The following is a 14,892-nucleotide window of genomic DNA, read 5'->3' as shown; positions in this document are numbered from 1 at the left end:
TTTATATGCCCACAGTTACTAAGAAGAAAGTGAAAATGTAGCATATTGTTAAAAGAACAATTAGTATTTATCTTGTGAAATTGACTGTTAATACATGTATATTTTTCAGATTCAGTATAGTTCCTTTACCTGACCTCTGATATACTTTTGCAATTTATCTAGATTTGACAATTGAGTTGTTAAAGCGTGGTTTTCAAAATTTGTTTTCTCATTTTATACGAATTAATATTTGGACGTATTTTATTTTAGGAGAAGCAGACAAACAGAAAGCCAAGGGCAAAAAAAAGCAGTGGTGGCGGCCTTGGGTTGATCATGCTTCCAGTAGGTTTTCTTGATCCTCTTACAACCTCATCGACTCTAACCCTTATATCCTTGACCAGAATTCAGGCGTTCCCATGACCCATGTGTTCCATGCATGGTTTGATCCTTGTGACTTGATAGGGGGGTCGGAGTGTAGGAAAATTCCAATGTCAATGGGTCTCTGAGCCCCAGGTTCAATTCTTCCAGAAACATCAGCACAGACATTGCTGTGCTGGCTGAAGAAAGCCAAACACGTGACTTATAGATTCTAGAGCAAAATTTATGGGCTCAGAAAGGGAAGAAGAATTGAATATTATGCTACCCAGTTCTGAGGCCTAGAGCCCTATTCGTATGTATATTTTATGGCTAAATACCCTCACTAAAAATGAGATTGAGCTCCACCTTGGACTCTGATTTAAGGCTGCTCATTCTATTCAAAGTGTCAGTGACCCTCTTTGTAAGGCACTAGGCATGGATGCCAGTAAGCCTCCCCTCTCCTCATTCCCACAGCTTTGATTTTATTTGCATTTAAGAATTTTTAGCAATTTATTTAGTAGAAAGATGAGGGATAACTTAAAATGCACTCATTTTCTCACTCTGCTTCCTCCTCAATCTCAAAAAGGCACTCCAAATTCCAATGCCCACATGTGGCACAGCTTTGAAGCCACCCCATGCTCAGAGATGACCAATTAACAGCAAAACCCAGAAAACTATTTTTAAAAGCAGATCCTGATAGCCACATAGAATGCAGTGTGTTTCCCTCCTGGTCACAAATATGAATGAGGAATTCTGGAACTCAGTGGCTATACCTGCTCTGCTTAGCAAAGGAAATATCACTATAGGCCAATGGCATTGTAGTGGAATGACCCATTCCAATCCAGTCCTCTTTAAATTTCTTGGAATATTGAATAATTATTATTTTGCAAGTTGTCTTCAGTTTTTTAATATCTTACACAATGTCTCCATGCTTGTAGCTACTTTAACGGGACAAGGAATATCAATGAGACAAATAACGTCACACAGCTGTAGTAGTGAGTCTACCAGGAGGATATTTAGAATCACTAGGAAGTCAAATAAATCAGAGCTTCTTCCCATGCCTAATACTTGATTTCACATAGATCTGACATTGGCCTCTCTCTCCCAAGACGTAATTTTCTAATTCAGCAAGCTAGTTTAATGAAGCAATATTTTTAATTTGCTCAGTATATCTGGAGGTAATCAAATTTAATCGTAAATATCGAATTTCAACATGATGACAAAAAAATGAAAAACACATGATTATAAAGAGTTTTATTTAATTTTCCTCCCAAGTCCAAAGACAAAAGATTCTAGTCAGAGTCCAATGTGACTCTTCTATTTACTGTTCAGGGCATGACGGTCACGCTAACAATCTGGTAATGCGGTGCACAAGATGCCTGCCTCTATCAAGTCACAAGTAAACTGTGCTTGTCTTTGTGTTTTTAAAGGGCCTCTGCTAGTTAAGAGAGACCTACCCATTTCAAAATCGTGTCATATTGAATGTTTTTTCACTTCACTTGGGGTACATTCCCACTGCAATCATTGTGGTTCTCTTTCCTTTTCTCATCTAAAAATTGCATTTGCAAAGGAATTGGATATGGTCTTTGATAACTATCTTACAAGTTGTAAAAATTTAAAGAACTTTCTATGAAGGTTGTTGACTTTAGATTTTCTGGTTCATTTCACCCTCATTATATCAAGTTCTTGAAGACTGATGTTTAACTAAATGTGCCTTGTTACAGTACCTTATGATGCAATAATGCAGAAATGTGTGTGATCCATAGTTTGGATTCATTCAGACTGTGGTGTTAATTTTTTTCTTCAAAATGTATTTTTCCTTACAAGCATATGAAGAACAAAAGGGAAAGAATGTGTGCTTTATTTTTGTGTCTATGATGAGTTCTAGAGCTTATCTTTAGATATGGAAGTACTTTGTTCAAAGCCCTTAATTGGATTTTTTGAGTTACTGGGCTTTCAAATAGCTATTTCTTAGAGATGCTGAGTGTAAGAATTAGTGCAGTTGGATACACATGTGTAAATCTATTGACAACGCAAAAATATTGCAATGTTCTTTATATCATTGGTAAGCAGTGAAGATCTTAGCATGGTCTGTATAGAGACAAATCTCCTACTTCCATACCTATGTACACACGTAAGATTGCATTATTGCTGTTCAATGATACCTTCCATTCCAGTGCTGTATGTTTCAATATTGGTTCAGTACTGCCTAAATTTATAACAAGCTTCATCTTATTGATAAATATCTGAAACAGAGAGCCAAGTTCTGAGGATAAAAGTGGTAGAATTTAAAATGTTAATTTCAAACTTAGTAATTTAGCAATAACATCAACATCCATGATGTGCATGCGGACACAAGCTGGAGTAATCAGGATCTCCATCTGCACTAACAAATATATGTGTAAGAGCTTTTCTACTAAGTATTTAGCAGTTGGCATGAATGAAAATATGCTCTTGTTTTTCTAGTTTCATTTCAAGAACACTTTATAAGGAAATAAGAGACTTCTTTCATTTTATTTTTTATTATGTGATAATTCCACTAGCTCACATAAATATCGGTGGTTTCTAATGATAAAATCAATGTTACAACTGCTTGAGATGAAAAAACCTTTTGAACTTGTCCATGTGAATAAAAGTTATCGAAGGTATGATTGAATACAATTTAAGCTAATGTTGATTTTGGAACCTATAATGAGGGTAAAATGCTCAATCTTATAATAGTCTGTGTTTTTCTCAAACGACCACGTGATGTAGAGTCCATGTCACCTTGCTGCGAATCTCTCGGCTTATGTGAAGGCATTACTTTAATGGTCTTCTTCACTGTCAAATGTAATGCTGTAACTTTGGTTTGTTCTTGCTTATTCTTACTTATGTTGTATTGCATTTATTTCCTAAGGCCTGGACCCAGTACTCTGGGCCTGGTTCTTTCTTCAAAATGAAAATAATAAATGTCAGTGCTTCTGTTCAAGGATATAAGGCCCAATTCATTCACTCTGTATCTTCATGAATGGAGGCTTCAGATTCTTCTGAAATCGTGGGCAAAATTACTAAACTTTTGGCCATGTGAAGTGATATTCAAGCAACTAATTTTAAACAAGCCAAGGTTTTCCATTACCTTACAATGTATAGGCCCAAAAGATAACTTAAGACATCATGATATGTCGTCCAAAAGATGCTTGAGAATTTGAAAACCTGAATATAATTTGAAAGTATATTTTCCTGCTTTTCCTGCAATGATGGGACATTGCTTGTAGCATCAGAAATGTTATATACTGGGCCTCTTTTCTCTGATAGACTTAAAATAATGATCGAACTGATAAAGATTTAATTTATTAAATTTTCTTAAATCTCTGTACATTGTAGTTTTCTCTGTTCCCAACTCTTGACCACAGGCATGATGTTCTTGCAGGGAAAGTATCAGACAAGGCAAAGACAATCCATACTGTTTGTGCTTTGTGTCTTATGGTCAGTAGAGTGCTCCCCAAATTTCAGTAAACCGCTGGGGAGTTCCTTGTTGACCAGAAGCCTAGCAGTGCTAAACCCTATGGACCCTGTCTGCCATTCTCAGTCTGTCTCAGGGCCACGACACTTAGAAGTAGCCAGAGCGTTGTTGTTGGTGTTGGTGTTTTTGTTGTTATTGCCGTTGTTGTTGTTATGCTGTGTCATTTTGTTTTCAGTGTTACCTGCCAATTTCATCCTTATGGCAATGTGTGTGTGTGGTTTTTTTTTTTTTTTCACCTGTCTCAAATGTCTTGCCATGTATGTTTTGTCCGTTGTGTTACATGTGGAGAAGTCAGGTCTGCACAGTATAAAGTGAAGTAGGAGGTTGGTGACACTGACCGTGGTCCTGAATCATCCTGATTGGCTTATCTGCAAAGGTTTGGGCTCATTCAGATAAAGCCTAATCCTCCACCTCACTTTGGCCTTGTCTAAAGACCAAAATTGCCGAATTTTGAAATGATAATTTTCAGTTATTTTAGTCATCTCGGTAACAAAACTGGTTGCTGCAGAGTTGATCTACTTCATCTATGTAAAATTTATAGTGAAGAAGGGAGAACATCACAGATCCACCCTGTAGTGGCCAATTCTCTTATATGGCAAAAACAAGGCCTCATACTCTGTGGACTCAACATGGCAACACACGTAGCATCAGCCAAGATGAGTTCTCTTCATCTCGTGTGTTTTCCTCCCTGCCAACATCTCTCATTGTGCTTCTCTTATGGACAATTTGTGTACCTTTAGGGGACATTTCATTAATAAGCTCCTAATTTCCTCATATGTCTTTCAAGAAATAAGTAAATATTTTGTTTTGCTTAGTGGTCAGGAGTGGAGATTATTATTTGTTTGAAACGGACAGTGAAGAGGAGGAAGAGGAAGAATTAAAGAAAGAAGATGAAGAACTTCCCCGAAGGTCAGCGTTCCAGGTAATTATGGGAAAAACCTTTCCTTTGCTACTTGGAAGAGCTTTTCTTATTGAGAGACCTTGATTGCAGGCCAGATACCTCCTACCGTATTCATATGTTGTAGCTCCCTGAAGCTTCTGATTTACATCTGCAATTCTTTACTTCTGAATTAAATTGTAAGGATGCTTGCTCCCAGCAACACTGCAATTAGTACCAAGCAAGAACCATATTCAGGTCAGGTTTTCATTCACTTGCAATGAAACAGTTTCTGATATAAACAAAAAAAATAAAGCTTCATTGGGTGAGCTTAATGTTGCTCTTGCAAGCAGGAAGTGAAAAGACTTCTCTGGCATTGCTTTGGATTGCATGAATGGACTTCTATTTCAATATGTGAGATAGTCAATAATGAAAACAAAATCCTTGCTTTGTCTTGCAGTGAATTATCTTTTAAATGTTGCTTCAAATTTTGAAAACTGTACCATATGTATTGCTAAAGATTTGAGAACATATTGAACTAGTAATAAAAATATCTGGCACCGTTCTGTTTTTTTCAGCTTAGCTACCTTTCAATTTTGGTACCTTCTGTCCATTCTCAGCTATAGCTCACCACCCTAATATAGCATACTGGGTGAATGTGAATCAATGCTTGTTAAAGATGAGGCTTTGTCATTAGAGTTATGTATGGGATGAAAATCGGTCTGCATTTCTTTTATCAGTTAACTACATATGGGGGCTATTGGTTATTTCCCATCTGTTTTCCTACCAGGCACATAGAATGATGTCCATCAAGTCACATGATATGCCCACGATAAGGCCATCATCAGTTTTTTGGGCAGGTCTGCTCAAGTGGGTGGGGTCTATCCATGCTTGTTTTCCCAATGACATTGAAAAACTGAATTCTTCATGGAGACACCTTGGTCTGATGCTTTCTTTCTTCCTCCATTGCTTCTTGTGTATGTTTCTTCATGACTGGGTTTGTGTGCATGTTTGCAACTGGCTTGTCAAATACTAACAACTTAACTCATTTATTTTTATTCAAAAGAGTTTTATTCTAACCACCACTCATCATGCAGCAAAGGAGAGAACATGAACATCTTCACTATGTTGGATGGATTACATGCAATAATTGACTATTTACTTTATTCCTAACTTACAAACAGAGCACATTTTATTCTAGCTTCAGAGACTGTCACCTTTTAACCCAGTTTGTGTAATTGTAGAGACAAATTCATACTGACATCATATATTAAATTGCTAGTTTTTGGTTTTTTCTACTAATTACTCTTGCTTTGTCCTTCTTTGTAGAGAGCTATTGGGAAGTTTGCGTCAGCCATTTTAGCCTTGCCAAAGTCTGTCATTAAACTTCCCAAAACTATTCTTCAATATTTAATCAGAGCTGCAAAGGTATTTGATGTTTTACTGATGTATAGTGTGTGACTCTCTGCTCTGTAGAACTGTAGACAAACATACCTTCATTGCCCTATTTCTGCATTTTCTTGGTTCTATAGATGGTACCGTGAAGGAATTATAGGAATTTAAAGTATTAGAAAAAGTTTTCAAAAACAAGTTCTTAGAAACCAAAGTTCTTATTATTTGACTCTTGTTCTTAAGTGGACATCAGAGACTATCGAAAAATAGAAAGAGAAAATGCAGATACAGATATACTGTCTCTCCTTCTCATGGTGTTGCCTAAGTCACATCTCATTTTAAAAGGATCACATCTGGTTGCATGCATCAGTTCTGATGATTAAAAGTGTGATAATTTTTCTCAGAAAGCTGGTAAAATTCTGGATAAGCTAATAAAAGACGTCTTTTACTCCATCCCTCTTTCGTCTCCCTTTCAACTGCTGTCTTCCAGTTTCTGCACTTGGTACAGCCAGCTCCTCCCTAGGCTGATCAACCCAGTGCAGTCTGCGGGTCTCCTCACTCTAACAAATTCATGCTAGGGCTTTCGGATGCGCTGTCAAGAATTATTTGTTGATTTATCTAATGCACAAGTGAAGTTATTCAGCTACCTATGTTGCAGTCACTTTGTTAACAAAAAACCACTAATAATGAATTCCTAGTCTTACGTTTTATAGAAACACCTTTCTCCTGAATTCAGCTGGGGCAGCCACTACAATGCTTTGATCTGTATGTCCCTCATAGTTCAATAGTGATGTAGACCAGTGCTTCTCACATTTTACCCTGGGATTTTATTTAAATGCGTGTCCTGATTCAGCAGGTCCTATGGGACCTCAAATTGTGCATTTCCCTCAAGATCTCATGTGAAGCACAACCGTGGCTCTGCGTTGAGTAGCAGCATCCACACCTCTAGGTTCCTTCTATTTTTAAAATGCCAGGATCCTACTTTTTAGTGTATTTACCATTCCTGATTCCCCCAAATTCTTTTCCTTTTCTATGACTACCATATCACTTTCTCAACTCATATTTAAGAATTTATTTAAATGAAAGATTACAACGTAGCTATCCCCTGTCTTAATTTAAATATGTATATATAATCTTACAGAAAACATAAAGAAGGTGCTAGACCATATCTGAATCAAAGGACAGATGATAAAACTTCACCTATTTCGGTTAAGGATTTCCACTTCGATAAAGCTCTCCCCATCTTAAAGAATAAGTGCATTTTCGCATAATAAGTTGTTAGTAAAGTGAATCCTATTTTCCCCTGAAATACATGGTAAAATTTAAGATAAAGTCAGGAATGCATACTACTGGTAGTAGCTGTTTAGAGAGCTCAGAGGTCTTTCATGTAAATTTCCATGTATTTTTCTACTCCTGGTTGGTGGAGCTTGTGTCTGATTTTCCAGGGAGGCCCATCCAGCTGGCTGACAGGTGCAGCTGCAAAGTAAGAATTGGGAAGTTCGGTAAGAGCCTTCCATTTCTTGACTCAGTAAGGATTGGGACCTTTCCCCCTCCTCTTCATTGTCAACATTTTTCTAACCCGTATTAATAATTCCTGGAACTGTAAAATGTTTCTATTTCAAAACATCAAAGTTAAGATAATTTTACCTACAAATAAGGAATTACCCTATGACTCTCGTCTCTCCACTTTCCCCGATGTTTGCATACCTCCATGCCCATGACAGTGAGGCAGCACTGACGTGCTTCTTCTTTAGGGATGCTTTGTTGAGCCAGGAGTGCCCTTTTATAAGCCAAAATGTTAATGGAACCCACCCTTTCTACAAGACTTCTTCGATTCCACCCTTCACATCCCTTTTCTTCTCTCCTTTTCCTCCCAGTTTTATTTTTCTTCAGAGAAAAAGAATTCCTCCAACTCGTGCTCCTCTTACATTCACAAATCCTCAATTACCTTTTTGCTTTCTATTTTTGGGATTCATGCATTATCTAAAAGCAATATTGTGATAACACTTTTTTAAAGGAAATGTCACCATATGTTGCTTTTAAACCTGAAAATTTCTTACATTCAATAATTAGATTCTTTTAAAACAACCAATATTGTGCTGAGGCAAGTTTGCTTATTAATGTACTATGCTGCAAACATATTCTTGATAGAATTCCCAGCTAAAGTAGCCAATAAACATCTACCAAAAATTCCTTTATTCAGTCCTTCTCCTGCAAATCCCAGTTCATCTCCCCATTGTTTAAAATATGCTTTTGGCATAAAATAGAAGACATTTTTGCCTCCTAGAATTTGTTATTCAGAAATAATACACATGTTGCATTTGTTTTAATTTAGCATAAAATTCAGATTTCTACCAGTGAGAAAAAAGAAACAGTTTTTCTGTTGTAATAACCTATGACCCTTCCATTTCCATATATGGAAAAGTTGAATCCCTTTTTACTTTCTACTGATTTCACAATGCCACTGATTTGCTTATGCTGTGTTTTTAAAAGATTTCAGAAATCTGAAAATAATATAGAATAAGATGAAAACATCTGGGTTTAAAGAGCTCCCAGAAAACATTTATTTAACTTTATCATCATAATGGAAAACCCAGCTTCCCTGAGACCCAGGTGTGTTTGTGGTGCATGAGAAGCATGCCTGCTTGGCTTCCTGTTGCTAGATGGCTTTTTCTATCAAGGTCTTCTTCTTTTTGTTCTTTCTGCATGATTTGGGAGACTCTTGGTTGGTGGGCTGTTCATAATTGCTCTTTCTTGGTTATCAGTTACAATGTGCTAATACAACCATTTTCAGCTCTTGAATGAAAATGACAAAAGGCAACCAAAAGCCCCACAGTTTTTCTTTCATGCTATTCTGGAATAACTCCTTAACCTTAATATCACTTTTTTTTTTTTCTCGCAAAGTACTAATCAATCTACACATCCCTTTCTCAAGTCGCTGGTAATAGCTGTTATTCAGAAGAGAGAGTATTAAATGTGCAAAACTATTTTCCCAAAGTAAATAAGACTATTAAAGATGTTATTTTGCTTTTGACTCAAAGTTTATTTGTGATGGGAGAGACTACCCTACTAATATTGGATGAGGCTTCCAGCTTATTCCTATTGTGTACAGTACAAAAGCTTCAGTAAGAAGTATCACAAATGGTGGTGAGATGCAGGGACTTGGGAAGAATGATGGTTTGTATGGTATGTCCAAAGTTTATCTCATGATATCTGTGAAACCAGATGAAATATATTACTACAACATCTGTTGTCTTTAAAAAAAATTGAATTTCATGATAATAAAAATAGTACAGGGATGTTTAGTTTGTGTTGGGAGGAAAAATTATTTCAAAAGTCAGAGAGCTTGGTGTAGCTCCTTTTTTTTATTTCAAATTATTAAAAGGCCAGAAAATAATTGAACTTTCTCTCTTCAGTTTGTTTATCAAGCCTGGATTACTGATCCTAAAACTGCACTCCGACAGAGACACAAAGAGAAAAAAAGGTCTGCAAGAGAAGAACGGAAACGAAGGAGGAAAGGATCCAAGGAGGGTGAGTGGTGGGTGGGTGGCTGTGGTGGGTGTGGCAGATTTCAGAGGGTGACTGGTAGGTGGGTGGCTCCGGTGGGTGTGGCAGATTTCAGAGGGTGACTGGTAGGTGGGTGGCTCCGGTGGGTGTGGCAGATTTCAGAGGGTGACTGGTAGGTGGGTGGCTCCGGTGGGTGCGGCGGGTTCCAGGCTGCACTCGCCAGCCTTGTCTGCAAAGGACAAAAACTTCTGAGGGATTAAGATCTGAAGAATGCCAAGAGTTTTAATTTGTCTTTAATTGGCCATTTCTGACACTTGGAATAAATTAAAGCACAAATTTAAGATATATTTTTTTAAGTAGGGAAAAAAAGGGAGGTGCAAATGAACTCCCAAAAACTAGAAGAAAACTATTTTTAAGTGGATATTAGGTAATTTTAAAAAAATTATAAGACATGACCTGATCATTAAGTTAAAAATTGTTCTTAGTAAAAGCAAATAAGAAAAATGAAACTTTAACAATTTAATCAAGAAAAAGGGGAAAGCACACTTAATACTCAGAAACAAGCAAACAAAAAGAACATATATTCAACATTATACCAATATATTTGGAAACATAAACACATCTCTAAGGGTAAAGATATTTCAAACTATAACAAAAAAAACATCAAAAGTGAAGTTGAAGTGCAGGTGGTTCATTCAGGAGCAGTATTTTATTGTACATATCAGACTAAAGATGAGTATTCTGTATATGTTAAGAACTGCTAGAAATCAAGAAAAATTCAATTCAGTCAATGAGAGGGTATGAAAAACAATTCACAGACCAGAAAACAAAAATGAACAAAAGATGCTCAGTATAGTACAAGAAATACAAATGAAATATTTTGACATACTGTTTTCTTAACCCATTGGATTGATAGGAACCTAAACATTGGATAATGTCACTGCTTGGGAGCTGGTGGGAAGATAAGTACTCACATATACCATGAGTTGTGTTGAAGTGGTATATCTATTTTGAAGAGTGGTGTGTCATTATCTGCTAAAAGCTCAAATGTTACATATCATGCTACAGATCAGTCCCATACCTAGGTGTTTGGCTTAGCCTATAGCAATACTTGCATATGTGTACAAACACACATGTCTAAGAACATTCATCAGACGCTATTTGTTAATAACAAAAAAATTTGGAAATATCCTAAATGCCCCCATAAAGAAGAAGAGTTAAATAAATTGTTACCAATATATCATGGAATGTTATTTAGTAGTTTAAAAATGAGATGGATAGCTTTGAGTTGGCGTGGAGAACAATTCCTGATATTATTAAGTGAAAAACAATACATTGAAAACGGCTGGCACATTTTGAAACAATGAAACAAATGAAGTCAGAATAGTACCTCAAGACAGTATTTTGCATTTTTAATGTGTGCATATACTAGCTTATAAATGCAAGGGAAAGATCAGGAGGAATGCTCACTCGTCTTATTAATAACAGTGGTTACTTCTTGAGAAAGTGGAGATTAAGTGGCATGATTAAAGATAAGTTTCATCTGTTATATTTTGGCTGGAGTGCAGTGCTGCAATCTCAGCTCACTGCAACCTCCGCCTCACGGGTTCAAGCGATTCATGTGCCACAGTGTCCCGAGTAGCTGGGACTACAGGCACATGCCACCACACCTGGCTTAATTTTGTATTTTTAGTAGACACACGGTTTCACCATGTTGGCCAGGTTAGTCTCAAACTCCTGAACTCAAGTGATCCGTCCACCTTAGCTTTCCAAAGTGCTGGAATCTGTCCACCTCAGCTTCCCAAAATGTTGGGATTAGAGGCATGAGCCACCATGCCGGCCTATATTTTGTTTCTTTACAAAGGAAATGCATCCATAGATGGCTTGTGAAATTTAAAAGGCATTTAAAAATAAAAAGTAAAAGAAATTTCTAATAAAACTCTAATTGCAAAGTCTCTTCTTTTTGACCCTTCTTCCCCAATACATCCTAGTAACATGATCTTAAGTTATTGCTAAATTTAAGAAGACAAAATTAATACATAATTGCTGCAACAAGTCAGGCAGTAAAAAGGTAGAAGTATAATCTGCCTAAACTCAGTCATCTCAAATCCTGTCCTCTAGGGTTACAAATCCTAACAGCATATTGTGTTCACTTCACTTCTTTTCTCACGTGCAGACATGAGTATGCAGGTGGTTTCCTTTACTGTTTTTTTGTTTCAAAAATCAGTTCACACTCCACAAATTACTCTTGCATTTTCATTACCAATGTCATGAACATTTCTCTAATTATTTATAAAGTCATATCATTATTCTTTAATAGTTGCAAAATATTCTATAGTGCAGATATGCATAATTTATTCAACCCTTCCATCCTTAATGGATATAAAGTTGCTTCTGGATTTTTGCCACAGTGAACAATGCCATAATAGATATCATTGCACAAACATTTGTATGTAGTAAGACATGTGTGTGTTTAAATGCTTAGCAAAGGTGAGAAAGAACATCCATTTTCCACGGAACAGATTCTCAAAAGTGGGACTACTGACAGAGTGTGCCTGTTTTTATTTTCATAGATATTTTTCTGAAGGGTTTTAGGACTTTGCCCTCCTCCATGTGAGGGACAAGGGTGTCCAGTCTCCTTTAGCCTCACACCACAGGGTTGTACTGCTCTTTTTATCATTTTTTTTCTAGGGATGACAAATGGTTTTTATTTTCATTTGAATATAGCTGAATTCTTAACCAGTTAAACTGAGCATTTTTATTTCACATTTTGTTGGTGAGTTTTTGTTTTCAAGTCTAAGGTTTAAACACTTTTAGCATTTTCCCGCATTGTTCTGTCGGCTTGTTTGTTCTTTTCTTATCAATTCGTGCTATTTATATGTCCGGCTTCTTATCCCCTTTTCATATGTTTCAAATATTTTGTCCAGCCCAAGGCTTATATTTTGATTTAGTTTATGGTACATGTGATTTAGGCAATTTTTAGTTTTTTTCTGGTATCAAATGGGTCTAAATTTCCCCTTGCAGTTTCTAGGTTTCTGTCTTGCTTTTAAGAGCTTCTCTCAGCTGGGTGTGGTGGCTCATGCCTGTAACCCCAGAACTTTAGGAGGCTGAGGTGGGCAGATCACGAAGTCAGGAGTTCGAGACCAGCCTGGCCAATATGGTGAAACACCGTCTCTACTAAAAATAGAAAAAATTAGCTTGGTGTGGCAGCACACATCTGTAATCCCAGCTACTTGGGGGGCTGAGGCAGGAGAATTGCTTGAACCTGGGAGGCAGAGGTTGCAGTGAGCTGAGACAGTGCCACTGCACTCCAACCTGGGTGACAGAGTGAGACTTCGCCTCGAAAAAAAAAAATAAATAAATAAATAAAGTCTCTCCTCCCAAACGTGATGCAGATGCTTCCCAGATTTTCTATTAATTTTACTGACATCTTAAATTTTTATTCTATGGAGATCTAATTTGTTCACCTTTAGATGGATAGACAATCATGTTATTCCAGTTTATTAAGATGATTGATCCTGTTCCTACTGGACTTAAGTGCTTCTTTTGTCAGTGTTAGCTTCCCGTTTCTCAGGTATGTTTTTGGACTCCATATTTTGATGTGCCCTCATATTGCCTCCCTCTGGGCCAATGCCACATACTATTGAGTCCAGTAGCTATAGAGTTAGTTTTAATTTTAAGTGAGGCAAATTTCTTTCACTACCATTTTTTCTTTTTTCAAAATTGTGTTTGCTGTTCTCAGACATTTGTCCTCCCAAAATGTTTCAATCAGTCCTAAAAATCTGCTATTTGGTCATTTTGAAAATAGCTCATTTCTGTGTGTCATGAAAATTATTTATTGTGCACATACAGCACTCTTGACCTACCCACCAAAGACAGCAATAATTTAAAGATACCCTTTTAATGAATATTTACTCAGTACCTTTTTGGTACAAGGCATCATATCTTCCAGGTTTCTTTCAGATAGATGAAACACATGGATCCCATTCTTCCGAAGTGTCAGGTGTTGTCATATGTGTCTTATGTATACTGTAGGAACTAACTCAATCCTTGCAACAGCAGAGGGTCATTTTATTTTCCCTGCTCTACAGAGGAGCAAATAAGGTCCCAGAAAATGAAGCAACTTGCCTGAGGTCACACAGCCATTCAGTGGGTACCAGGTCTGGGATTCCTGCTAGATTTCTTTGTTCTAAAGTCTTTCATGGAAACTGGTAGTCAAGACAAGTATAGGGAAAAAGTTCCTAATGATATCAAAACTGCAAAGTTTCATTTTAAAAAGTAGAGATAAAATAATATGGGACTTGAGGGAGAATGGATTTCTTGTAGCCAAGCATGTCTTCAGGGAATGTTCCATGAAGAAGGGAGTATTTGCACAGAGCCTGACATTCTAGCTCAAGAAAGCAAGTCCCTGCATAAAAATATAAAGAGCAGGTCAGCTTAGCTGGTCAAGCCCAGATGTGGAACAGCAGTAGTAAAGAGGATAGCAGAAAATAAGTTTGAGAAGATTCCTGGAGTCAGATCATGAATGACTTTAGATAGGATTACCAGATAAAATGCAGGAAACTGAGCCAGGAGGTGGGGCTTACACCTGTAATCTCAGCAACTTGGGAGGCTGAGGTAGAAAGATCACTTGAGGTCAGGAGTTTGAGACCAGCTTGGGAAATATCTCTAAAAAGATTTTTTCTTAATGTAGTCGGGTGTAGTGGTGTGCACTGGTAGCCCTAGCGACTTGGGAGGCTGAGGAGGGAGGATCACTTGAGCCCTGGAGGTCAAGCCTGCAGTGAGCTATGATCACACCACTGCACTCCAACCTGGGCAACAGAGCAAGACCCGACTCTCTCTCTATATATATGTACATATATGTGTATATGTGTATATATATATATATATAGAGAGAGAGAGAGAGAATATATATGTCATATATCTATATAGAAAGAATATATATTATATATTTCCTGGGCTTCATATACATATATGAAGCCCAGTTTGAGTTTTTAAGATAGCAAATAATGCTTAGCTTAAGTATAATCTGGACATATTTCATGGAACATACTTATACTTTACAAATAGAAGATTTCTTAAAGAACTAAACATAGAACTACCCTTCAATCCAGCAGTCCTACTACTACGTATATATTCAGAGGGAAGAAAATCATTATATCAAAAAAGTACCTGCACTCGCATGTTTATTGCAGCACTATTTACAATGCATAAATATGTGATCGACCTAAATGTCCATCAGTGAAGGACTGGATAAAGAAAATGCAATATGGGTATA

The 14,892-nt window shown here is 37.0% G+C and overlaps 1 protein-coding gene across 3 annotated transcripts in view; it reads left to right on the top strand.

Moving 5' to 3' along the window:
• Positions 1–14,892, top strand: part of PIEZO2 (piezo type mechanosensitive ion channel component 2) — a 447,097-nt gene that overhangs the window by 385,333 nt on the left and 46,872 nt on the right. For 2 of the 3 annotated variants that reach the window (XM_032293399.1, XM_032293398.1), the window contains 4 exons: positions 250–321; positions 4,654–4,760; positions 6,045–6,143; positions 9,524–9,638. In XM_032293399.1, the coding sequence (XP_032149290.1) occupies positions 250–321; positions 4,654–4,760; positions 6,045–6,143; positions 9,524–9,638 (393 nt within the window). The remainder of the gene's footprint in view (positions 1–249; positions 322–4,653; positions 4,761–6,044; positions 6,144–9,523; positions 9,639–14,892) is intronic. The other variant, XM_032293400.1, reaches the window with a different exon arrangement.

This window comes from Sapajus apella, unplaced genomic scaffold (assembly GCF_009761245.1).
Source record: "Sapajus apella isolate SASKATOON/1434 unplaced genomic scaffold, GSC_monkey_1.0 scaffold29, whole genome shotgun sequence".
NCBI classification, from domain to species: Eukaryota; Metazoa; Chordata; class Mammalia; order Primates; family Cebidae; genus Sapajus; species Sapajus apella.
This window is presented reverse-complemented; position numbering and strand designations above follow the sequence as displayed.